The sequence below is a fragment of the Physeter macrocephalus genome, chromosome 13, assembly GCF_002837175.3.
Source record: "Physeter macrocephalus isolate SW-GA chromosome 13, ASM283717v5, whole genome shotgun sequence".
In the NCBI taxonomy this organism is placed as follows: Eukaryota; Metazoa; Chordata; class Mammalia; order Artiodactyla; family Physeteridae; genus Physeter; species Physeter macrocephalus.
In genome coordinates this window covers 84,723,725-84,744,195 of record NC_041226.1, presented here as the reverse complement: position 1 = coordinate 84,744,195, position 20,471 = coordinate 84,723,725, and the positions used below count along the sequence as shown (strand labels likewise).

The 20,471-nt window shown below is 59.0% G+C and overlaps 1 protein-coding gene across 1 annotated transcript in view; it reads right to left on the bottom strand.

Moving 5' to 3' along the window:
• COL5A1 (collagen type V alpha 1 chain) overlaps positions 1 to 20,471 on the bottom strand; it is a 144,509-nt gene that overhangs the window by 18,889 nt on the left and 105,149 nt on the right. Inside the window, exons 26-37 of the mRNA XM_028497372.2 lie at positions 18,682 to 18,726; positions 18,265 to 18,318; positions 14,888 to 14,932; positions 14,144 to 14,197; positions 11,844 to 11,951; positions 11,110 to 11,163; positions 8,906 to 8,959; positions 3,238 to 3,282; positions 3,051 to 3,104; positions 1,966 to 2,010; positions 1,393 to 1,446; positions 317 to 370 (exon numbers count right to left, since the gene is read on the bottom strand). Coding sequence (XP_028353173.1) covers positions 317 to 370; positions 1,393 to 1,446; positions 1,966 to 2,010; positions 3,051 to 3,104; positions 3,238 to 3,282; positions 8,906 to 8,959; positions 11,110 to 11,163; positions 11,844 to 11,951; positions 14,144 to 14,197; positions 14,888 to 14,932; positions 18,265 to 18,318; positions 18,682 to 18,726 — 666 coding nt within the window. The remainder of the gene's footprint in view (positions 1 to 316; positions 371 to 1,392; positions 1,447 to 1,965; positions 2,011 to 3,050; positions 3,105 to 3,237; positions 3,283 to 8,905; positions 8,960 to 11,109; positions 11,164 to 11,843; positions 11,952 to 14,143; positions 14,198 to 14,887; positions 14,933 to 18,264; positions 18,319 to 18,681; positions 18,727 to 20,471) is intronic.

Here is a 20,471-nt window from a genome sequence, read left to right as displayed (position 1 = left end):
GCTGCACGCGGGATCCTCCCGGACCGGGGCACGAACCCGCGTCCCCTGCCTCGGCAGGCGGACCCCCAACCGCTGCGCCACCAGGGAAGCCCTGCACTAGGTTTTTGTTTGTGTCATGATGGTTTCACGTGTGACCTCGGGCCAAACTGGCCAGGATGACTCTGCAGGCAGCGCCTGCCTTTGCACACAGGGTGTCACAGGGTTGCTGCCTGCACTGGGCTCTCCCCGAGGCCACAGAAGACGGCCCGGCCCTCAGGGGCTTTCCCGAGGCTGACCACCTCCCATAAGCTGATGGGCAGCGAAGGCCCACACTCACCGTCTCTCCTCTCTGTCCAGGGTGTCCCGGGAGCCCATCCTTGCCCGGGGGCCCCTGAAGAAAGCAAAGGAAGGAAGTTTCATTTTGTTCTGAGACGCACACACCTTCGGGGTTTTGGGCTACATACACCAGGCAACAAAAGCTACCATTTCATTTCCAAGGTCATGACGGCAAAGTCACGGTGACAAGTACCACGTGGGACCCAGGGTCTGGGCACCGTTCCCCCTGAACGCTCACAACCACCCTGAGGGCCACCGTCGTCTCCCACGGGGAGAAACCAAGGCAGTGAGAGGTCAGCAGCTCCCTGAGGTCCAGCCAGCGGGAGGTGCAGAGGATCAAGTCCGTCTGGTTCAGAAGCCAAACTCCTCCCCAACCCCTGCCCCCAAGCAAGCGCCGCCAGGCAGTAACTCCAGTCAGTCATGAGGGGCTTTTCCTTCTCAGAGGAAATATACTGCGTTGAATTGTGTCTCCCCCAAATAGGCTGAGGTCCTAACCCCTGGAAGCCGTGACCGTGGCCTCATTTGGAAATAGGGTCTTTGCAGATGTGATCAGGTCAAGGTGAGGTCCGAATGGATGAGGGTGGGCCCTGATCCAGTGGCCGGTGGATAGAGAATTTGAAGACACAGAGGGACAGAGAGGCCAGGCGAAGATGCAGGCAGAGATCCGGGTGAGCATGTGTAACCCAAGGGCGGCCGGCAGGCGCCAGAAGCTGGGACAGGCCTGGGACGGATTCTCCCCGAGAGCCCTCACGGGAGGAACCAGGCCTGCCCACACCTGGATTTTGGACTTTGGCCTCCAGACTGTGAGAGAACACATCTCTGTGGTTTTAAGGGACCGGGTGTGTGGTCATTTGTTATGGCAGCCCTAGAGCCCTAAGACAGTACCAACTAGAGAATCGGGATGGTCTAAATGAAAGAGGGGTCCGTGCTCCCCAAAAGCAGCTCTCTCCAGCCAGAGCTTCCGGGCAGGTCTCCCTCCCCACCCGCCGGCTGCCAGGAGGCCGCTGGAGCCTCGGGGAAGATCCAACATCTCTGGGAAATCCTGGGCCAGCCCCGCAGGGAAAACACAGTACTCACCGGGGGACCCTTTGGTCCAGGGAACCCCGTGGGTCCTTGGGGTCCGTTGGGTCCCTGAGGACAGAGAATGGCCAGTATGAGGACAGATATCTTCTCCGCAGCATGGGGGGGGGGCCCAGCAGCCCTCACCGCCGGCTCTCTGAGCACGGGTACCAGGTACGATTTATCACTGCTCCCCATGACTTTTTCTCTATTTTTTCCAGCCCTTGCCCTCACCGAAGTGAAAAGAAGTCCAGTCAGGGGACGAGGAGGCCAGGTCACAGAGCAAGGTCCCTCGGGGCAGCACGGGCCCAGGACCCAGTTTCCTGACATCTCAGCCACTGCCCCCCCAAACCCCAAGGCAAGGGCCAAGTGGATGGGCTCTCCATCTCCAACCGACAGAAGACTTTACTCCCAGGGAAAGCTACCTCTGACCCCCCTTCCATTTTAGGAAACCCTCTCCTTCGGCAGAGTCAAAGGCTAGCCTCCCTCTCCCCCGCCCACTGGGGAAGAAATGCAGGGGGGCTATTTAAGGCAGGCTGCCTTCCTGCAGATGTTCCTGGAGCTGTTTCTGGGATGTGTCCAGATGCTTACCCGTTCACCCGGAGGGCCGGCCGGGCCATCGCCTCCAGAGTTGCCCTGGGAAGGGAGGGAAAGATCAAGAAACGCTTATTATTATTTCTACTATTACTATTTTTGAGCAAAGACTCTGGCCCATGACATCATCAGAAGTTCAGCGTCACATACTGCATGTGTGCCCTTCTGGAGATCCGCCCCACCGGATTCTCAGTAAAGAGCCAGGCCGTGGCTCCCAGAGGCCACCTGTCTGTCCCCTTGCTTCTACAGGCACACCTGACACTGAGCCGGCATCCCCGGGGCTGTGACATTCCAGGAGAACACTCTCCCGCTGTGGGACAAAGGCCACGCTTCCACCAGGGGGTGCAGCCCAAACTCATGAGAAGACGGGACACAGGCCCCGTCTCAGGGCCCACCCGGCAGCGGGCAACAGCTGAGCGTTAAGTCAGCCTCCGGGGAGCGTGACCGTGGCTCAGAGCTCGTCAGGGAAGGATGCGGTAGCCCCGGGCCGGCACATCTGCCTGGCTCTGCACCTCGGCCGGCAGCGGGCCCATCTCCTTCGCAGGAATGCACTTTGCAAATCACATCCCGGACAGGACGGGACGGGACCGGACCGCCTGGCCGAGGTTCCTTTCCACACTGACGGTGGCGGGGGGTGGGGGGCGGCGGAATTGGCTTCAAGGCCCCAGGGCGGGAGGAGGGGCAGGAAGAACCTTCTTTAGCATCCCAGCAAAGATGTCTGCAGCTTCCAAACCCCTTCTCAAGAAAAGAAATGAGACCTCCCCATCAGAACCAGGGCCGGGGGTGGGGGGGTGCGGAAATCTGTCCAAAGCCTGGCTGGGCCTGACCTCCTGGAGCTGCGGGGCTTCTGGCTGGAAAGTTCCACGGGGGCATGGCCCCGGGCAGCCTCTGCCACATGACTCAACCTGACCTAACTCATCCGAGGGTTGGCGGAGGAGACCAGCTCCGTCTTAAATACCCCCAAGAAAACTTCTTTCTTTTTGCAAGTGAGAAAGGCCACGGGGCACCCTCAGGTGCTTGACATTTTGGTGCATCAAAAACTTTGGCCCATCCCGGGGCCACAGAGGATGCTGAACACATACCTTGGGGCCAGGCTTCCCAGTGACGCCTCGGGGGCCTCTTTCACCCCGTGGACCCTGGACAAACAGGAAAGAAGACAGGTCGGCTCCAATCCTCGGCGTCCTTGACGCCTCCTTCCCCGCCCCCTACCGGGCATGCTCCCCACAACCCACTCCCGATCTGGAAGATGGCCCGCACGCCCAGGGTTACCGTTGGGCCTCGTTGCCCCCGTGGTCCCGGCTTCCCAGGGGTGCCCTGGAATCAGAGAAAATGGGTGTCGGTCAGTCACTTGACACACCTGCCACTGTCTGGGCGGTGGCCCCTCTCCTGGGTGATGGAGAGACCACGCAAAGTCCGAAGCTAGGAAAGACCACCCTCCTTATCTTTGTTTTAAAGGAAGGCTTTTCAGGGTGACAGAATTCACCGCACATCCAATACACACAGCTTTATAGTTCTGTACGAGGCCTGTTGAAATCCAATTTTCTTCCTGCTGCCTGACGGATGTTAACCACGCTTATCTGGTTTCCTTCCCTCAAAGCATCTAGCCCTCCCCCCTCCCCCCTCCTCCCCCTTCATCTCTCTCTCCACTCTCTCTCAGCAGGGGTGGGGGGAATCATTATTACAAGAAAAGAGAAGGAAGTCAACCCCTTTCCTACCTAATTTACTTTTGCTACAGTTAAGGATATAAGCCATTAAATTTTCAACAGGCTCTGCAGATGAACAAACTTCCAATTTAATACATAAATCATACACCCGAGCGTCATTTGCTTCTCTTCTAATAGAATTTAGACTCCTTCTTTCTCTGTGGTTCTGCATTTTCCAAACCAAGGAAAACAAACGCACTGCGTTTGTTTTTTTCTCAAGCAAATATATAACAGTCGGTAAGTGCAGTTTTCGTACAGCACATGGAAGTAATGGATCGATCACAGCTCCTATATCTCCACCACTTCTCCATTCACTTTCCGGAATTATTTTTTTTTGTCTGGTTTCTAACGATAAAGCCCAAGATGGATCTGTATTGCTAAAGGCCACCTGATACATTTCCTCTCACCATCTTTCATTCATTCGCTGCCAGAATCAAAACTGCTTTCTAGAGCCTCCCGTTCTGAAATGAATTTAATAAAACCTTTTATGATAATGAGGTGATTATGATGCTTTTAACGACGCACTCTGGGTCTCCCTGCTTTCGTTAGACGACGACATCTTTCGGCTTCAAATAAATATTTGCCTACAAAAATTAATGAAACATCTGCTTTCTTCAAATGATGGGCTTTCACCAGCAGAGACACCGTGACCCACCGGGTGACTCCCTGGCATTTGCGGGTGAGTCCAGCTGGCACGTCATCTCACGCCCAGCCTCCACCCAACACCACGACCCAGATCTCAGTTCTGACCTTGTCACCTGAAAGGCTCTGGGTTCCAACCTAAACTAACTGTGCCCCGGGCACTGGCAGCAAAGCAGACTCTCAGCCACGGATCCTGTCAGGCCTCCCAGGTGGTGCCACGCCCTCCAGGTTTCCTTGTAAACGAACCCAGAGTTTTGCATCCGGTGACTTACGTCACTGAACAGAAGGTGCCCCATCCACGGCTTCCTTAACAGACTCTCCCGTGAGCGCCTGTCCTTGTGTCCTTGCGGGGAGGCACGGGCCATCCCAGAACTAGCCTTGCTCAAGCCAAGATGCCCGACGCAGGTGGCAGAAGCCTCCGGTCGCTGGTGGTGTTCCTAAGGGGTTGGCTCTTCCCAGGCAGGGCCGGCTGGGACCCCGCCTTGGCCCGGGGTGCAGGCCAGTGACAGGGACAGACTGCCGACTGCTCACGTGACAGCCAGCTGTACGTGGAATCCAGAGCCAGCAGTCCCCCAACCCAGCCAGCCCCTCCGCAGAGGCCAGGATGAGGCGGACAGCAGGGCACCTGCCGGCTCACAAGCAGCTGTCAGACGGGAGGCACAGGCGTATCAGCACACACGCCACCCGTCACGCGGAGCATCCTAGCACCCAGAAGCATCCATCGGACCACAGTGTCCAAAAGGAGAGTAAAACGACCTCTCCAGAGAAGCACAGCCCGCCTGCTCCCTTCCCATCCGCTCCCCACACCAGAGCGGGGACCAGGGCTGCTCTAAAAACCTCCCACGTTGCTCCCCCGATGGAAGCCTGGGTGGGTCCCCAGGGCCTGGGATAAAGAGCACAGGTCAGCTGTTCACCCCCCAGGCCTCGGCCTGCAGGGGCAGCCACGGCCAGCCTTCCTTCCCCTCCTCCCTCCCCACTTCACCCACCCAACTCCTGTCCCTCCTTGGGTCCCAGGAATGTCACCGCCCCCAGGAGGCCTCCCCTGACTGCCGGCTTAGGCTCTTCCTCCTGGGAGACACCCCGATTCACCTGTCTTCCTTCACACTCATCACTCATGAGCTGGCCTCTGGGTGCCCTCTCTGGGTGGCAAGGTCCCTAGGGCCCAGTACTTCACAGGACGTTAGAAGCACCAGCTGTAGAAGTGAATGAGCGCTCTCCAAATGGCCCCGGTCACTCTGAATTCCAAAGCCAAGGGAAGGGGGGGACAGTCACACCAGTGACCGCCGGGGGACTCCTCCGTTCACCACGGCTCAGGAGACCAACCGCGCCAGACAGCTCACGAAGCAGAGGGTCTGGCTTCCCTCGTGATGCCGGCAGGGGTGAGGGGCTCCCGTCCGGGGCTGGGCTGGCTGCCCGGCTGGTCTAGACTGGTCTCAGCTTCTGTGTTTCGCCTCCAGCCTCGGGAGTGCGGACGTGGCCTGAAGACGGACACCTGGGGCCCCCTCCCCAGGAGGCCTGGAGTCGGACCTCTACGCTCTGGGTCCCGCCGTTGTCAGCCCACAGAGCTGTCCCCCTCCTCCTCAACCGTGGAACAGGATCGGGGACCACCAGCACCGAGGGCACGGAACCTGTGTCTCTCACCACCTTCCCACTCTTCCCCCGGTCTCCATCCAAAGTGCGATCGTTTCCACGTGCAATTCCCGTGACGATTCACAGGGAGTGGCGCCTTCGGCCGAGTGCTCCGTAGGGATGCTGTGAACCCTGGGGCCTTGGCCCCTCTCATCTCCACCACCACACACCCTGGTCACCGTCCTCCACCCCTGAGGCGGGTTTCCTCTGCCCCCTGCCCCTCCCAGGCTCTGCCCCTTACTCAGGCCTCCTCCTCCAGGCCGGCCCTGACCCCCTACCTAAAATCGCAATTTTCCCCTGAATTCCCACCCTGCCCACATCCTGCCTTATTTTTTGCCAGAGCACAGACCAGCATCCGCCTCGCCGTCTGCTTCACTTACTGATTTGCCCACAGTCCCGGCTCTGGAAGGTGAGCACCCCAGGGCACGGATTTGGGCTTTTCCTGCAGTGTCCCCCGCTGGGCTCACAGAGCACCCGGGACATACAGGCAGGGCAGACGCGCAACAAATTGCAGGCACGGACAGACACGCTGACGTAAGAACAAGCCTGTAACTCGGTTTGACGAGGACGAGAGAGCAGGAAGGGCACCGACGCTGGAAGTTCAAAACCACGGGGAAAGGACTGCGGGAAGGCCGCTGCCCCGGGAGACACTCCCCCTGCATTCCTCAGCGCCCCCACACTCCATCCTCTGAGCCAGGGAGGGCGAGGCTGGCGGGCAGACAGCCTCGGAGTGGAGACCCGGGGAGGTCTGGAGTCCAGGGCAGGAGAGCCAAGGTGGATTCCTCCTTCCTTCCGTGGGGAAGGTTCCAGAATAAAGGCGTCTGTCCCTCCAGAGGGGAGGATGGGCAGACGTGCCCTAAGCGCTGAGTCTCGTGTCCCCAGGGTCCTCTCCTGGGTACAGGGACATGGGGGAGCCCACGGCTAAACGATGGACGCTCAGGGTCTCGGGCCCGGGGGCTCGTCCGTCTGCCAGGACGTGCGCTAAAACGGCGGCACTGACTTGTTCGCTGCCAGCAGGGTGATCTCAGACGCTTCCTGGGGACAGACGTGGCCATCTTCCCCTGGATCCTGGGGGGCTCCGAGCGCCCCCCGTGCCCCAGGACATTCCTCCCACAACGAACAGACGTGCGCTCCAGTCATGCCTGACCACGGCCCGACCCCTCCCTTCTGGAAAAGTTGGCACCTTTGCCATCCCAGCTCTCCCTAAATGCTCGCGGCCACGCCCACCCACGTGGCCACGACACAGCCATATGCAACTCGACAATCCCCGCAAATCCCCAAGTAGATCGTTTCCTCGGGGTGTCCGGGCTTCAGGCGCCAGGAACCACGTCCGAACCTCAGAACAGGAGGGAGTCTCCCGGTCCCAGGCCCCCCTGCTTTCCAACAACCCGTTTTCAGCGGTGACCCTGGCGATCCACGTGCTGACGCACCGGAACAACGGCCCGTGAGGGCCGGGGGGCATCCACGCATCTGCCCGGCCATCTCGGCTCGGGGGTGGGGAGGCTGAGAGCATGAGGGGCAGAAGACGGGGGGCAGAGCCTGGACCGGAGTGCCAGCCCCCAGAGCCACGGCCAGGCCTCTGGCTGTTCCACGTGACCCCGCGGGGCCTGGATCTGCAGTCCAGCTCCTCCACGGAAGGGCCTGTGGTCACATCACATGGCCCCCTGTTAACCGTCATGACCCCTTTGGGGGACCCTCACGGCATCGTGGTGTGGAAAACCCTGCGCTCTCCACAAGCTCAGGGGCTGCCCACCCCGTCACCCCGCGGTTCCCACGCTCTTACCGGACCCTGGACCACTCTTCTCAAGTGACAGTCTTTCCCTAAAGACACCAGTCAGACTGTCCCTGCAAGGAAGAACTAGACAGACAGGTAGGCAGGTAGACGATGGACACACAGGCAGTTACAGACACAGACACAGACGTGATATAGACATGACATACATCTAAAGATTGCAGATACAGACGTAGGTGTAGACACAGCCAGATACCGATGCGGACAAACAGATAAAGGTCTCCCTGTGGTCATGCGGTTGACTTGCGCTCAGCTAAGTCCCCGTTTTTCTCTCCTGTGAGCCTGGCAGACACATTCCTGCACGTGGATTTTGGATGAAGTCCTCCTCCCTGCTTTCAAGAGATCTCACTGTCTCTGCTCAAACGCAGTAACGTCAGTTTGTAGCGAGGAGGGGCAGCGCGTCCGTCTGTGTGGGGAGGACCAGCCTGGGGCGGAGGGGACGGGGCTGGGCCCAGCGTCTCCCCCAGGCCTGCTCTGCACACACCCCACACGCCTGTGGACAAGGCCGCTCAGAGTCCAAAGGCCCAGGAGGACCCTTCCTATCCTGTTCGGCCGAGGGGCAGCGCTCAGGCAGCCTCCCATGATTTCCCTGAGCAGCGTTCAGGGCAGCTCCTGCAGGAGGGCCTGGGCCGGCAGGGGGCCGGGAGGACGGCTCCCCCAGCCTGAGCCCTCGGATCACCTTCCCTCAGGGGGACAACAGAGGGAAGCAAAGCGCGTGGCACCCGGCGGGGTCCCGTGACAGCGGCAGCGCGCGAAGAGGAGGAAGGAAGCGACTTGACCCTGGGTGAGCAGAGTCCGTGAGATACAAAGCAGAACTCCTTTCCTTCCTTTTAAACTTAGCCTGGAGGGAAAGTCACTTGGGCTGCAAGAGGAGAATCTGGGTTTCGCCAGTGACCCAAAAGAGCTGGCAGGATGGCGGCTGTGCATGAGAAAGCGCTGTTTGCTCAGCATGCCTTCCTCTCCGGCCTGCTGCCCTTTCTACTGCGGCACTGCCCCGCCCAGGGGTCCAAGAGTCACCAGCGCTCAGTGGACAGGCTTAAGGTCAGCTGTTCCAGAAAGCAGTTTTGGCAGCAAAGTGGGTGAGAAATAAACAGGACGTATTGGAGGATATACCCGCGAAATACCAAGGCAACAGAAAAAGCCGCCTGAGCAGAGGCCAGACCGTCCTTACCCGGCCACCCTTCTCTCCGTTGGCGCCAGGAAATCCAGGAAATCCGATTGAACCCTGAAAGAGAGTTAATTAGGGAAGAAGCTTGAGAGCCTGATCAGGAGGACAAGCTATGCTGCCTGTGCCAGCAGGAAGAAGAGTCTGTTAGAGTTCATAGTCTCGGACAGAACTCACCCACTACCCACCTATCTACCCACCATCCATCCACCTGTCTACCCACCACCATCCACCTATCTACCCACCCCCCCATCCACCCACCATCCATCCATCCACCATCCACCTATCTACCTACCCACCATCCAACTATCTACCCACCCACCCACCATCCATCCACCATCCATCTATCCATCCACCAAACCACTCATCCACCCACCCGCCTACTCAGTATTTCCTGAGCATCTCACAGACTCTCCAAATTTAAAAACCAGAACTGAATCTTAACCAGGCTTCCCCTTTCTCCCTCTCTCCACACTCTCCTCTCACACACCCATCTCTGCAAAACACTGGTGTTTTGGAAGAAAAGGGAACATGTGCCACTCAGATGAACTGGAGATGCTGTGTGAATGTCACATTTATGACATCTGTTTTCTGCACCTTGTTGCCACGTTTTGTTATCTTCCCAAGAACACCTCTAAATAAAGCATGGCAGCTTAGAAAGTCAGAAATGAATGCAAATTTATGCACCGACTGTGGCCTCGCGCAGCTCTTTAATTCTAGAACTTTACAAGGTGCACACAGGCAGGGACGCACTTAAGGGCTTTGATTGGACGAATATCCAAACACTTACCACGTGAGCTCCCAGTGACACTGTCTAAAGCATTTCTTCAGCACGTCTCTACTCTCCGCGTGACTTAAAATCCTGACCTGAACGTGTGCTTAGACCAGGAAAAGTTGAGCGATGTTCAAACCCTGAACTTCTCCCAGGGTGCTGAGCTTCGCCAAGCCTTACCCGTGTGCCCGCCTGCCTGCTCCAAATAGGAGACTGTACCGAGCTTCAGGGCGGGAAAACCTGGCATGCAGGCTCCACAGTGCTCGGCTCAGGAGCTGGGTCACCGCCCAAGGACTGTCCGAACTGCCTGAGCAGCTTCAAGGTTCTGCCCTCGTCTTTCCAAAAAGCTGCCTGAACTTGATCTATATTCTCCCCCTACTCCCGTCTCTCCCAAACTCCTCCTCTCTCTCCCCTCCTCCCCCAAAAGGACACGCATTTCAGGAGAGCGAATGGGTCCATCAGCCTCTCTTCCTCCAAATACAGTGGACAGCACTGCAGTCGGCGACTACATCGCTGGCAGATACTGAACAAAACTCCTGTTTCACAGCAAATGACCTCCCCTGCATGGTGGCTGTCGGCTGCTGAGCGGGGGCCTTCGCGTCCTACAGCAAGGACTGATGTAAGCGCTGCCATCAGCAGCAAGGAAAGAGCTAGAGCTGCAGCCCAGCCCCCGGGCCCTTTCCTCTGCTAACAAGCGGGGTGTCCAGAGGCTGGAAGCCCAAGGAGGGCAGGACGCACGGACGCAAACCCGAGAGACCCACGAGTTCTCTTTTGCTGTTAATTATGTCTCTAGTGAAGGCAGCTGGTTATTTTTTAAGGAAGAACCACGAATAATAAAAGGTGAGATTAAAAAAAATACTGTTTTGGGCTTCCCTAGTGGCGCAGTGGTTGAGAGTCCGCCTGCCGATGCAGGGGACGCGGGTTCGCGCCCCGGTCCGGGAGGATCCCACGAAAAAAAAAAAAAAAAAAAAAAAAAAAATGTTTTAAATGATTTGCAAAGCCTCAAGGAGCTGTTACACGTAAAATAAAGCATGATTTCCTATAAGAAAGGTTTCACCTTTCTTTTATACTCAGTTATGAGCAAATAACTTTTGGATCTCCGTGGTGAGTTAAATCTGAGAGAGGAACACCAGTTCTGGGTGTGGAGAAACCAGTGCACAACGGTCCGCACGAGGCCAGGGGCACTGAGGATCCCGAGGTGCAGCCCACGCTCAGCTGGGTGGTCCCCTTCTCTGAAAAGGCTCACCTAACTGTCCAGGCCCCTCCTTCTGACTCAGCCGAATTACCACAGACGGTGGTGAATGGGGCAGAAGCGAGACACAGCTACTGTGACCTTCTGCTTTGTCGCAGCAGCTACGCCAGGGAGGGCAAATGGGTGACAGTGTGCGGGGCAGGGAGACGCCAACTGTCCAATCTAACAAGGTAGTTAGTACGTTACCTTTGGCCCCTGTCTTCCTGGGTAGCCGGGCAATCCTGGGACTCCAAGTTTTCCCTGGGGAAATAAAGGAGGTGAATTTCACGGCCAGCTCTGTACTTCCCTGAGCAGAGAGAAAGCCAGCGTGTCTTGGCAGGGGACTGGAGCAGGCTGGAGTCTCCAAAGGCCGAGGACACGGTCATCACGGAAAGCGCCCTGCCTGGTTTAAAGCAAAGGGCCCCCGAGCAGGGATGGACGCCACTGCGGAAGCAACAGTGGGTGGAGGCAAACGCTCCAAATAAAGGAAAAGAGTTCCTTGTCTGCGACATTTTGTTCAATCCTTTTGTAAAAGAGTTCCAGCCTTGGGGCAGGACAGGGCGGGATGTTTGGGCCACTCAGAGCCGGTTCCTGTTCGGGGGTGAAGGTAGGGGGGGCAGGGGAGCAAGACGAGGGGGGGCGGCCTCCTGCAGGTGTAAGAGCAGCTGTCGGAGCCCTAACCCCGGCCCACCCCGCCACAGAAGATGGTGCACGTGGATGCCAAGCTCAGGCCCCGAGCTTTGTGACCAGCGGAGGAAGGAACTCTTCCAGGAGTGGATGTGGGGACAAGGGTGCTGGGTGCAGTCAAGGGGACAGGAACCACGTCAGGACTCGCACCAGCTCCCACCCGGGGCTCAGCCTGACCAAGCCACCGCCTAGACGCCCAAGGTCCTCGGGAAGAGACTGTCCCTGGGAAGTGGTCAACCTCCTGTGTCACGTACCTTCTCCCCAGAGGGTCCCAGAGGACCCGGGTCACCATTCGGACCTCCACGACCCTTGGGGCCTTCGGGACCGTCCTCCCCTCTGGGACCAGGTGGGCCGATCTCCCCCTGCAGTTCAGAAAGAGAAGGTGAAGGAGACCCCCAGAGTCTCTAGCCCCCCAAGGTCCCCCCCCACCGTCTGGGAGTGAGGGGCCGGATCCCAGGCCAGGGCGGTAAGAGCCGCTGGGCCCCCTCAAGCAGATGGACCCTCGTCCTCGCACCGAGGAGACCAGGGCTCCGCTGAGCGACCGATGTCCCTCGGGACCCACACTTAAGCCCTCGCTCTCCTATTCCCGATGACCTTTCTCCAAATCAAGCACCTCTTGGCTAAAATAACTTCGGTGACTACGGTAGCCCTGAACTGCTACTTCCCCAAAGAGAGCAGAAGTGCCGTGCATTGGGGGAGCTGCTTTCTTCTCCTGAAGCCCCAGGAGGTATCAAAATGGACCACAAGGCTTGGCTGGGCCACGCCTGGGCATCGTGGCACAAGGGAGACCCACAGGGTGTCTCCAGAGACGGAAGAACCGAAATGTCACCTCATCCAACTTCCCCAAGTAACAGGTGGAGGGGGAGGCCTGAGCCCACACAAGGACGAGGGCCTTGGGGCGTGGCCAAGTGCAGCAGCAGGGGCCTGGCCCGGCCTCGGAGTGCCCACCCTGGCCCTCTCTGTCTATTGATGGGTCCTCCTCCGATCACTGGTTTCCGGGAGCAGCTGCAGGACAGCTGTGCAAACCCCCAACAGAAATGTGTGCTGCACAGATAAAGACAGCTAATGACTCCCTTATCCCCCAGCCCCAGTGTGTCTACAGGTCGAGGACTCTCTGTCCCTAAGAGGTGCTTTTCTCGTTCAACAAAAGAATCCTTCCCATGTTTTCCGAGCACTCAGAAAATTAGGAAATGCTAAGCTCTGTGCAGAAATTCCTCTCTGGGAGAAATCAAGACTGAGGCGCCTCGCTGCCCAGCTGAGGAAGTGTCCCCTCCCACCCCTCCCCCGTCCACCCTCATCCAATTCCAGCCAGAGGTCCGCTCGGGGCACGGCGTGCAACTGCGGAATGTCTTTTGAAAATGCACTCTCCTAGTATGGACCCAAATGTGTGCATCAAGTCGCTGGAAAGGAAGATAAAAGGGACTTTCACTAGCCAGACAGAGAGAGGCCCTCAGAAGTGGGGCGTCGTCACCGCAGAGAAAGTTCTAGAAAGGCTGTCTTCAGCAGCAATATAACTGGGACAGGACTGTGCAATGAACCCCTCTCTTTTATTCCCCCTTCCTTCTGACAGAGCCCCGGATCACGTCTGCCTTTTCAGCGTGGGACAAAGCGCCAAGTGTGCAGGCTCTCTGGTCCTGGCAGGTTCTGGTAAGGCATCTGTTTTGTGGGGCACAAGGAGGGCGGCCTGTATGACAGCCCTGTTTCCACGACAGCGTCCGTCCAGGCGTGCGTGCCGCTGCCGCCACGGCGGGCCCACCGGGGGGGTGGGCATCCCCTCCCTTCTGCCTGGCCTCTGCTCATTCCGAACTTGTCGGGGGAACTTCCAAGTGGCCCCGCGGCAGCAGGCAGCTGGCCCCCTAACCCCACTTCCTGAAGTGCCACCTGCATCACCTTCTCCTCATCTGCACAAAAACACCGCCAGTGGCTTTCTGTGGGGCGCCAGCCGCGTGGCACACGCCATCCCGCCCCAGCACCCACCAGCTTCCCTGGAGCTGAGGTTAATCGTTCATTAAAAACCAACTTGGTTGTTGTAACCTCTGACAGCCCAGCAGGAGGTCCCGGAACACAGGGCTTGTCTGGGGGTCCGGAGAGCAGCTGAAGAGGTGCTTGGGGGCCAAGACACTCAAAGCGCTGGTCAGGGTGTGGCCCTGCCAGTGACCGGCCGGTGGCCTTGGTCAGGCTGCTACCCTCCCTGGTGAGCTGGGTCGTTTCTGCGACCCCTTCTTCTCTCCCAGACGCCTGTCACCCTTCTTGACCCAAAAGAATTGCTCTGCAACCCAGGGTATCAGCCAGAAGAGAAACAAGTTCCCACTGACCCACTAATGCAGGGCAAGGACACAGGGCAGAGGGGCCAGCTGACCCTGTAAGCAGGGGTTTAGGACCAGGTGCCAGCTGCCATGGCTGCGAACTGGAAGCTGCCAGCGGCCCAGGAGCCTCCCCGGAGGCATCACCTCTGTCCTGAGAAGCTGCCCTGTGGCCCCGGCAGGGCCTCCCGCCCAGAGCCTCTGGGCCTCCCAGAGGAGGCCTCCCACCTTTCCCTGCCCCAAACACTCACCCGATCTCCCTTGATGCCCATGTCTCCTTTGAAGCCCGGAAAGCCATCTTCACCCTGCGCGGGGGACCGGAGAGAGCCTCGGTCTGTATGAGAAAACCCACCGCCCAGGTCCCCCCACCCAGAGCCTCTGGGCCCCAACGCCAGCGCCAGACATGCTGGGCAGAGGATGGTCAGCGCCCGGCCCCCCGTCCCTTGCGAGACGTGTTCCTGTCAGCCCTTTGCATTCTGCGGTTCTGGCTGGCTTTGCAGCCTCTGCAGTGGGAGCGCTGCAGCCCTGGTCACCCTGTTTGAGTTCAAAAAGCTCGGCACGGCCGGGTGGTGGGCAGCCCAGCGCCCAATCTGTCAGCATCCGTTTCTCGGAGCGTCTTTGTCTCGTCCAAGCATGACTGTAGGCCCAGTAGCGGCTGACGGGCACATGTTTGAGGAGGGGGAGCCAGTTGGAAGGGCCCCCAAGGGGAATGGGACTGCTGCTGATGGCCTTATGGGGGGGGCCAGGAAGAGCTCTCTGGAAGGGACAGGCATCGCCGGAAGGGTCGGGGGACGTGCGCCGTCCTGCCTGCAGGACGAGCAGGTGGCCGGCGTCGCTCAGTCCCCTAGTCCCGCATTCCACGGGGGAGCTGTACACATTCATGCTATTTGTGGACTGGGGCATTCAAAATGTCAGTGGCCTACGGTCACTCAAGTTCCCAGGATGCACCTTCCCGGCCCTTGGCCAAGCCCCTGAGGGAAGGAGGGGACACTCACCTTCTCGCCCTTGGTGCCCTTCAGACCTCGGATGCCGTCTGCCCCCTGCGCAAACAGAGAAGAAGAGTGAGCCGCCACGAGCCCGAGCCTCTACGGTCCCCACAAAAAAACGGGCCTGACCCCCAACACCAGGGGAGCCTGGGCGTCCCGCACAGACCAGTCCCCTCCCACTGTCCCCAGTCTCGGGAGAGAGAGCTCTGCGGGTGCGCGGGGCGTCGCCCACTGACAGCCTGCCCTCTTCCAGGTACATCTCGGTCTCTCTCTCGGTCTCCCCCCGGGGAGCAGAGGGGGTGTGAGGCCTGAGCTCGGGCTCTGGAATCAGGCAGACGGGGCCAGGCCCCCCACGGGTGGCCTCCGACGAGGCCCCAGACTTCCACTCACTTGGAAAGAGGGGGTGATGACAGCCCTCACCCCATCACTGCTGGGGGGCGGGGAGGGCTCGGGGAGCCCTGGGACAGTGCCCGGCAAAGAGCAGGTGCTCAGTGAGCGGAGCTGTGCGCCGTCGGACGATCTTCAGTCTCGATTATCACTAACGTATACGTTAGGATGGTAGTAATAATAGTTACCACTTAACGACGCCAGCCACCCCCACGCAGCTCATCACATCGGCTCAGGACCTTCTCATCCCCGTGCTGAACAAGACTGTCAGGGCACGACCAGCCCGTTCCCTGTCTCCCAGGTAAAACCACTCCATCCCTGGGACGGACCTGACGGCCGTGCCCCCCACCTGCCAGCAGGGTGCAGAGCCTGCCCCCGACTGACTGCCAGAAGCTCCCTCAAGCCACCAGCCCGCGGGGCCCCAGAGAGGCGGGGCCTCCCGTTCGGGTCCAGCTGAGGCTGCAGCCGGGTCCCTCGGGCTGCCAGCTGCCCTCTTGTCGCAAGAACCTTGCACGGAATTTGCAGTTCCGAGCCTTTTCTCTGCGGCCCAGGAGAGCTGAGAAAAGCTGTGGAGGGAAAGAGGGACGGGGCCGGACAGACGCAGAGAGCTGGGCTTGGCCTGTGCCCTTGGCTCCATCGGCCCAGGTCATGGTCGGCTTCGGGACAGAGGGGAGGCCAGTTAGCCCGAAACCCTGATGTCGGGCGGGTGGGGGGCTCTGGCACCAGGTCCCCTCCCCCTCGCCGGGCAGGCCAAGTGGGCTTCCCCTGCCCACGCACTTCCAGGAAGAAGAGGGTAAGACGGCATTGCTCGGATCCCTCCCAGACTTAAAGTTCTACCGGCTCGTGACCCACCCGAGGCCAGCGGAATGGGGCCAAGGAGACAAACAGACCAGGGTTTCCCAGCCTCGCGCTGTCGCCTTCAGGGTCTGGACAGTTTGTTGTCGCGAGGCTGCCCCGGGCAGTGCAGGGGGTTGGACAGCCTCCCTGACCTCTGCCCTGCCCCTCCAAGCCGAGACGGTCAGAAATGTCTCCAGGCGTCCCTGGGGGAAGACTCTGCCCTGGGTGAGAACCCCTGGCCTAGAGCACCCACCATGGCCCTGGTGGTCCGGCGCTCAGGGAGCGAGGTCAGAGGTCACAGAACAGCCGAGTGGAAGGAGTTGCTGGGCCAGCGGCTGTGAGGGCACAGAGGGGGACAGGGCTTTCCCAAGGCCTCCAGTGAGTTCGCACTGGGGGACTTCCGCCAGCCCACCCAGGTCCCGTAGGCTCAGTGAGCGGCTGATGTGATTTGCTGACAGTCAAGCCCAAACAGAGCCCTGAGGAAGGGGCAAAGTCAGAGGGCAGCCCGGGGGGTGCTTAAAGGTCAGTGAGATCAAAGGGCTTGGAGGGGCACCTTTCCCAGGAGGAAGGCAGGGCTCCAGTGGAGGAAAGCTAAGGACCCTGGTCTCTGACGGTGACACCCGGACTTCCCACCCCACCTCCGCCATCAGCGCCCTCCGGGGCTCATCACGCCACGGGCTCTGCAATCTATTTCTCCAATGAAAACAGCGTTCAGTCTTGCTTTTCCTTCCACCCTCCGCTTGCCCGTCTAGTGGGATTGCTCATATCACGGATGAATTTTAATCAGACCGACAAGATAAGAGCATTCTCCACAAACATCTCAGGGTAGACACCTTCCCGGCTCACAGAAGCAGCATCACGCGTTGGCCGAGTACGGGGGCTGGCACAGGCTCTTTGTGCAATGGGAATTTGTAAAATAAACACGCACAGAGCTCACACAATCAGCACGGTTGCTAAATCACCGCCCTTATAAACTCACTAGGCAGCGTGTGGGGCGAAAGCCTGCTTCAGAGAGAAGCCGCCTGTCTAAGGGTCCCGACCTGGGGCATCTCTCTGCCCTTGACCTTGGAACATGCCAATTCTGGGAAATGGAAGCCAGAGCCCCTTGGGGTCAGGATGGGGTACTTGGTTAGGAATAAGCAAGTCCAGGGTTGAGTCCTGGCTTCTGCATGGATTTCCGGGTAATTTGGGGTAAGTTACTAAAAACTAAAGTCTTGGGTTCTGTGTCCTCCACACAGAACCCTGATGTGGAAAAATGCCTGAAAGCATAAAGGACCGTGAACGACACAGGTGGGGATTCTGGCGCTTATGGGTGTGTTCCTGCAAATCTCCCAAGATAAACTAGATGTTTTATACACGTTCGCATATATGATACTTCACATCAAATTACAGTCATTTTGAAAGAAAGACCCACCCTTAGCTTTCCTGTGGCTGGGAAGCCTGAGACGGAAGACACGGCAGCATCTCCACCCCGAGAAAGAAGGGCTCTCCCCACACACCCCCTGGGGGCACATCCCTCTGCGTGTAAGTGTCCAGAGAGCGGCATCACTGAGACGAAATTGCACAGCTCAAAGCAAACCCAGTTAGCTCAGGGCAAACAGACAGGGCCCTGTGCTTGGAGTATTGCTCTGGACCTCTGCGTCCATTTAACGCGGTTCCAGGAGCCTTCCAACACGCTGTGAATAAATGGACCTCTCCCACGAACGCATCTCCCAACAACAAGGTCTGCCCAGATGTGATCGGCCTGGAAGAAACAGCTCCAAGCATCCAGGAAAGGGCGCCCAGCTCGTCACCTGGGCTGAGATCCACTGCCTCTGAGGGGCTCCAGAGCAGCAAGTCACTTGGCAGGCGGTGATAGTAAAAGGAGCATGGGGCAGAAGGGTGCCACCCCGTCCCGGCAGACGGCCACCACCGCGTTGCTCGTGCTGTCCCAGACGCCCCGGGGAGCGTGCCCTGCTCCACTGCAGCCCCTCCTGGCCCCGCGGGCCCCTCCCTCACCTGCTCCAGCCCACATTCTGAGACCCAACCTCCCAGACCAGGGCCACCCCAGTCTGGGGGCAGGAGGGAGGTTAAAGCACAGAGGAATCTCTAAAACCGGCCCAGCCATGCCCCGCAGTCCCGACCTTGACCTCCAGGAAGACCCGAGGCTGTGAGACCCTCACCTTGACTCCACGAGGGCCTGGGTAGCCGATGGGGCCCTGGGGGCCGGGCGGACCCTGGAACCAGAGGGGAAAGCGCGTTAGGCCTATCTCAGGTGGAGGGCACAGGGCTCACTCTGGGCCACCCCTGTGTCCTTCCAGAACAATCCAGAGAGCTTGCCTGCCCCCAGCACACTGCCCTCTCGCTCCGAGCAGAGCGGATGGATGTCCCAGGTCGGACCCGCGGGGGTAGGCATGCGGGCACGGCCCAGCCCCACGGGGAAGGCGGGTCTGCAGGGGTGTCTCAGGATGGGTGAGGACAGGGCAGGAATCCCCTTCTGGACTGGAGGTCCCAGAACGGGGGGTGGGGGGCGGGGGGCGGCCAGCCCTGCCCATCCCGCAGGAGATGCTGGAGGGGCCGAGGGCACGGCCGGTACCCACCTGGCCTCCCTTCTCTCCCGGAGGGCCTTCTTTGCCAGGGTGCCCCTGTCAGGAAAGAGAAGGCTGGCGTTAGTCAGTGGCCTCTGGGAAAGCAGGCCTGGCCATGCTCCGGCTTCCCTGTAGCTGCCCTCAAAACTGAGGGTCAGAGCCCAGGTCCCTCCCATTTCCTCCCCGCCCCTCGCCACAGCGGCTTGGTCACCCCCAGTCCTTTAGCCCCAACCTCGGCTGCTTCATCTGTAAAATGGGAATAATGCCGGGCCCCGGCAACAGCAGAGGGGAATGTGCTTCAAAACCCACAGATGGGCTCCAGGCCCCACTGTGCACCAGTGTCCCCTGACTCAGCCAGAGCCCAGCCTGCCCCCAAGGGCAGTGGGAGGGGACGGTGACAACAAGGGTGTTTGTTCAAGGCCACCCAGCAAAACCGAATCGGTGGCCAAACAAGGACAGTGAAGTGGGACCAGACCTCCCGGGTCCCAACGCACCCTAGGTCTTCAAAGCCACCCCCCCAGGTGACACAGAAGCTGAGCGCAGGGGAGAACATACAGCCTACCCCACAGACGCAGAGCTAAGCCCCGCGGAACTGCTCATGGCCCCTTGGTCACTGCCCCCTCCACCATGGCCCCCATCAATTCTATTCTCAGGAACTTGACCTTCTCGGACTCTCTGACCCAAGCTGGTGACTAGTTTCAATGCCTCTGAGTTCACAAGCCAAACACAGATGATAAAAACAGAAACAGAAGTATTCATTATCTGGAAATACAGTTCTACCCCCAAGGATTCCAGTAAAGAGAGGCCATGTGGTGTGGTGAGAATGCTGGCAGGGCAGGGTAGGGCGGTCTGGTTCTACTCCTGGTAACACCCAACCCGCTGTGTGACCTTAGGTAAAGTCACTTGCCCTCTCTGGGCCTCCGCTTTCGTGTGTGTAAACTGAGAGGGTGGGTTGGCTGCTCATCCAGCTTGATTGTTCTAAAGTTCTAGGACGCCACTTGTAGAACACAGCAGCACTGTGGAGACCCAGAGCTCATCAACTCAAGTAAATGATATGTGTGTGTTCTTTTCAATTTGTATTCGTCGTGAACTGGATCTGATGCCATTGCAAATAGCCTATCGTGGTGGCAACGCGACGGGAAGGATGCAGAAGTTCCTTTCTAGGGCGGGGTACCCCAGGGAGCCCTTGAGGACAGTTAGGCACCGGTCGGACCACGCCAGCTGCCCGGGCCTGGAAGGGACACACTGCCCGCCGTCCTCCTTCCCAAGACGAGGCTCACGGCACCAGGCCGGCAGGGCTGCACCCAAACGGTGCCCAGGAGAAGATGCTGCCCTGGGGAGGGCTGCGAGGGAGGAGAGTCCTGCTCCCTTTGCCCTGTGGGCTCTTCACGGGCCTTTTTTACAGTTTCCATCAAACCCAGAATTTTTCTGTGAAGGAACTGAGGTGACGGACAGCTGTGGTGAAAGCCAGGCCCCAGAGACACACACGGGGGCAGACCCCACACCTCACTCACGTGGGGAAGAGAGCTGACCCCTGCACGTGGCAATGACCTCACGTACGTGGTGGCGATAAGAATAGACCTGATTGCAGTGTTTTGAAAGGGATAAAAAAAGAGGGACTGATTGTCACCACGATTAATGTTTTTTTGGTTTTTTGTTTGTTTCTTTGTTTGTTTTTGGCCGTATCAGGCAGCCTGCGGGATCTTAGTTTCCTGACCAGGGATTGAACCTGTGCCCCCTGCAGTGGAAGCACGGAGTCTTAACCACTGGACCGCCAGGGAGGTCCTGCCATGATTACTGCT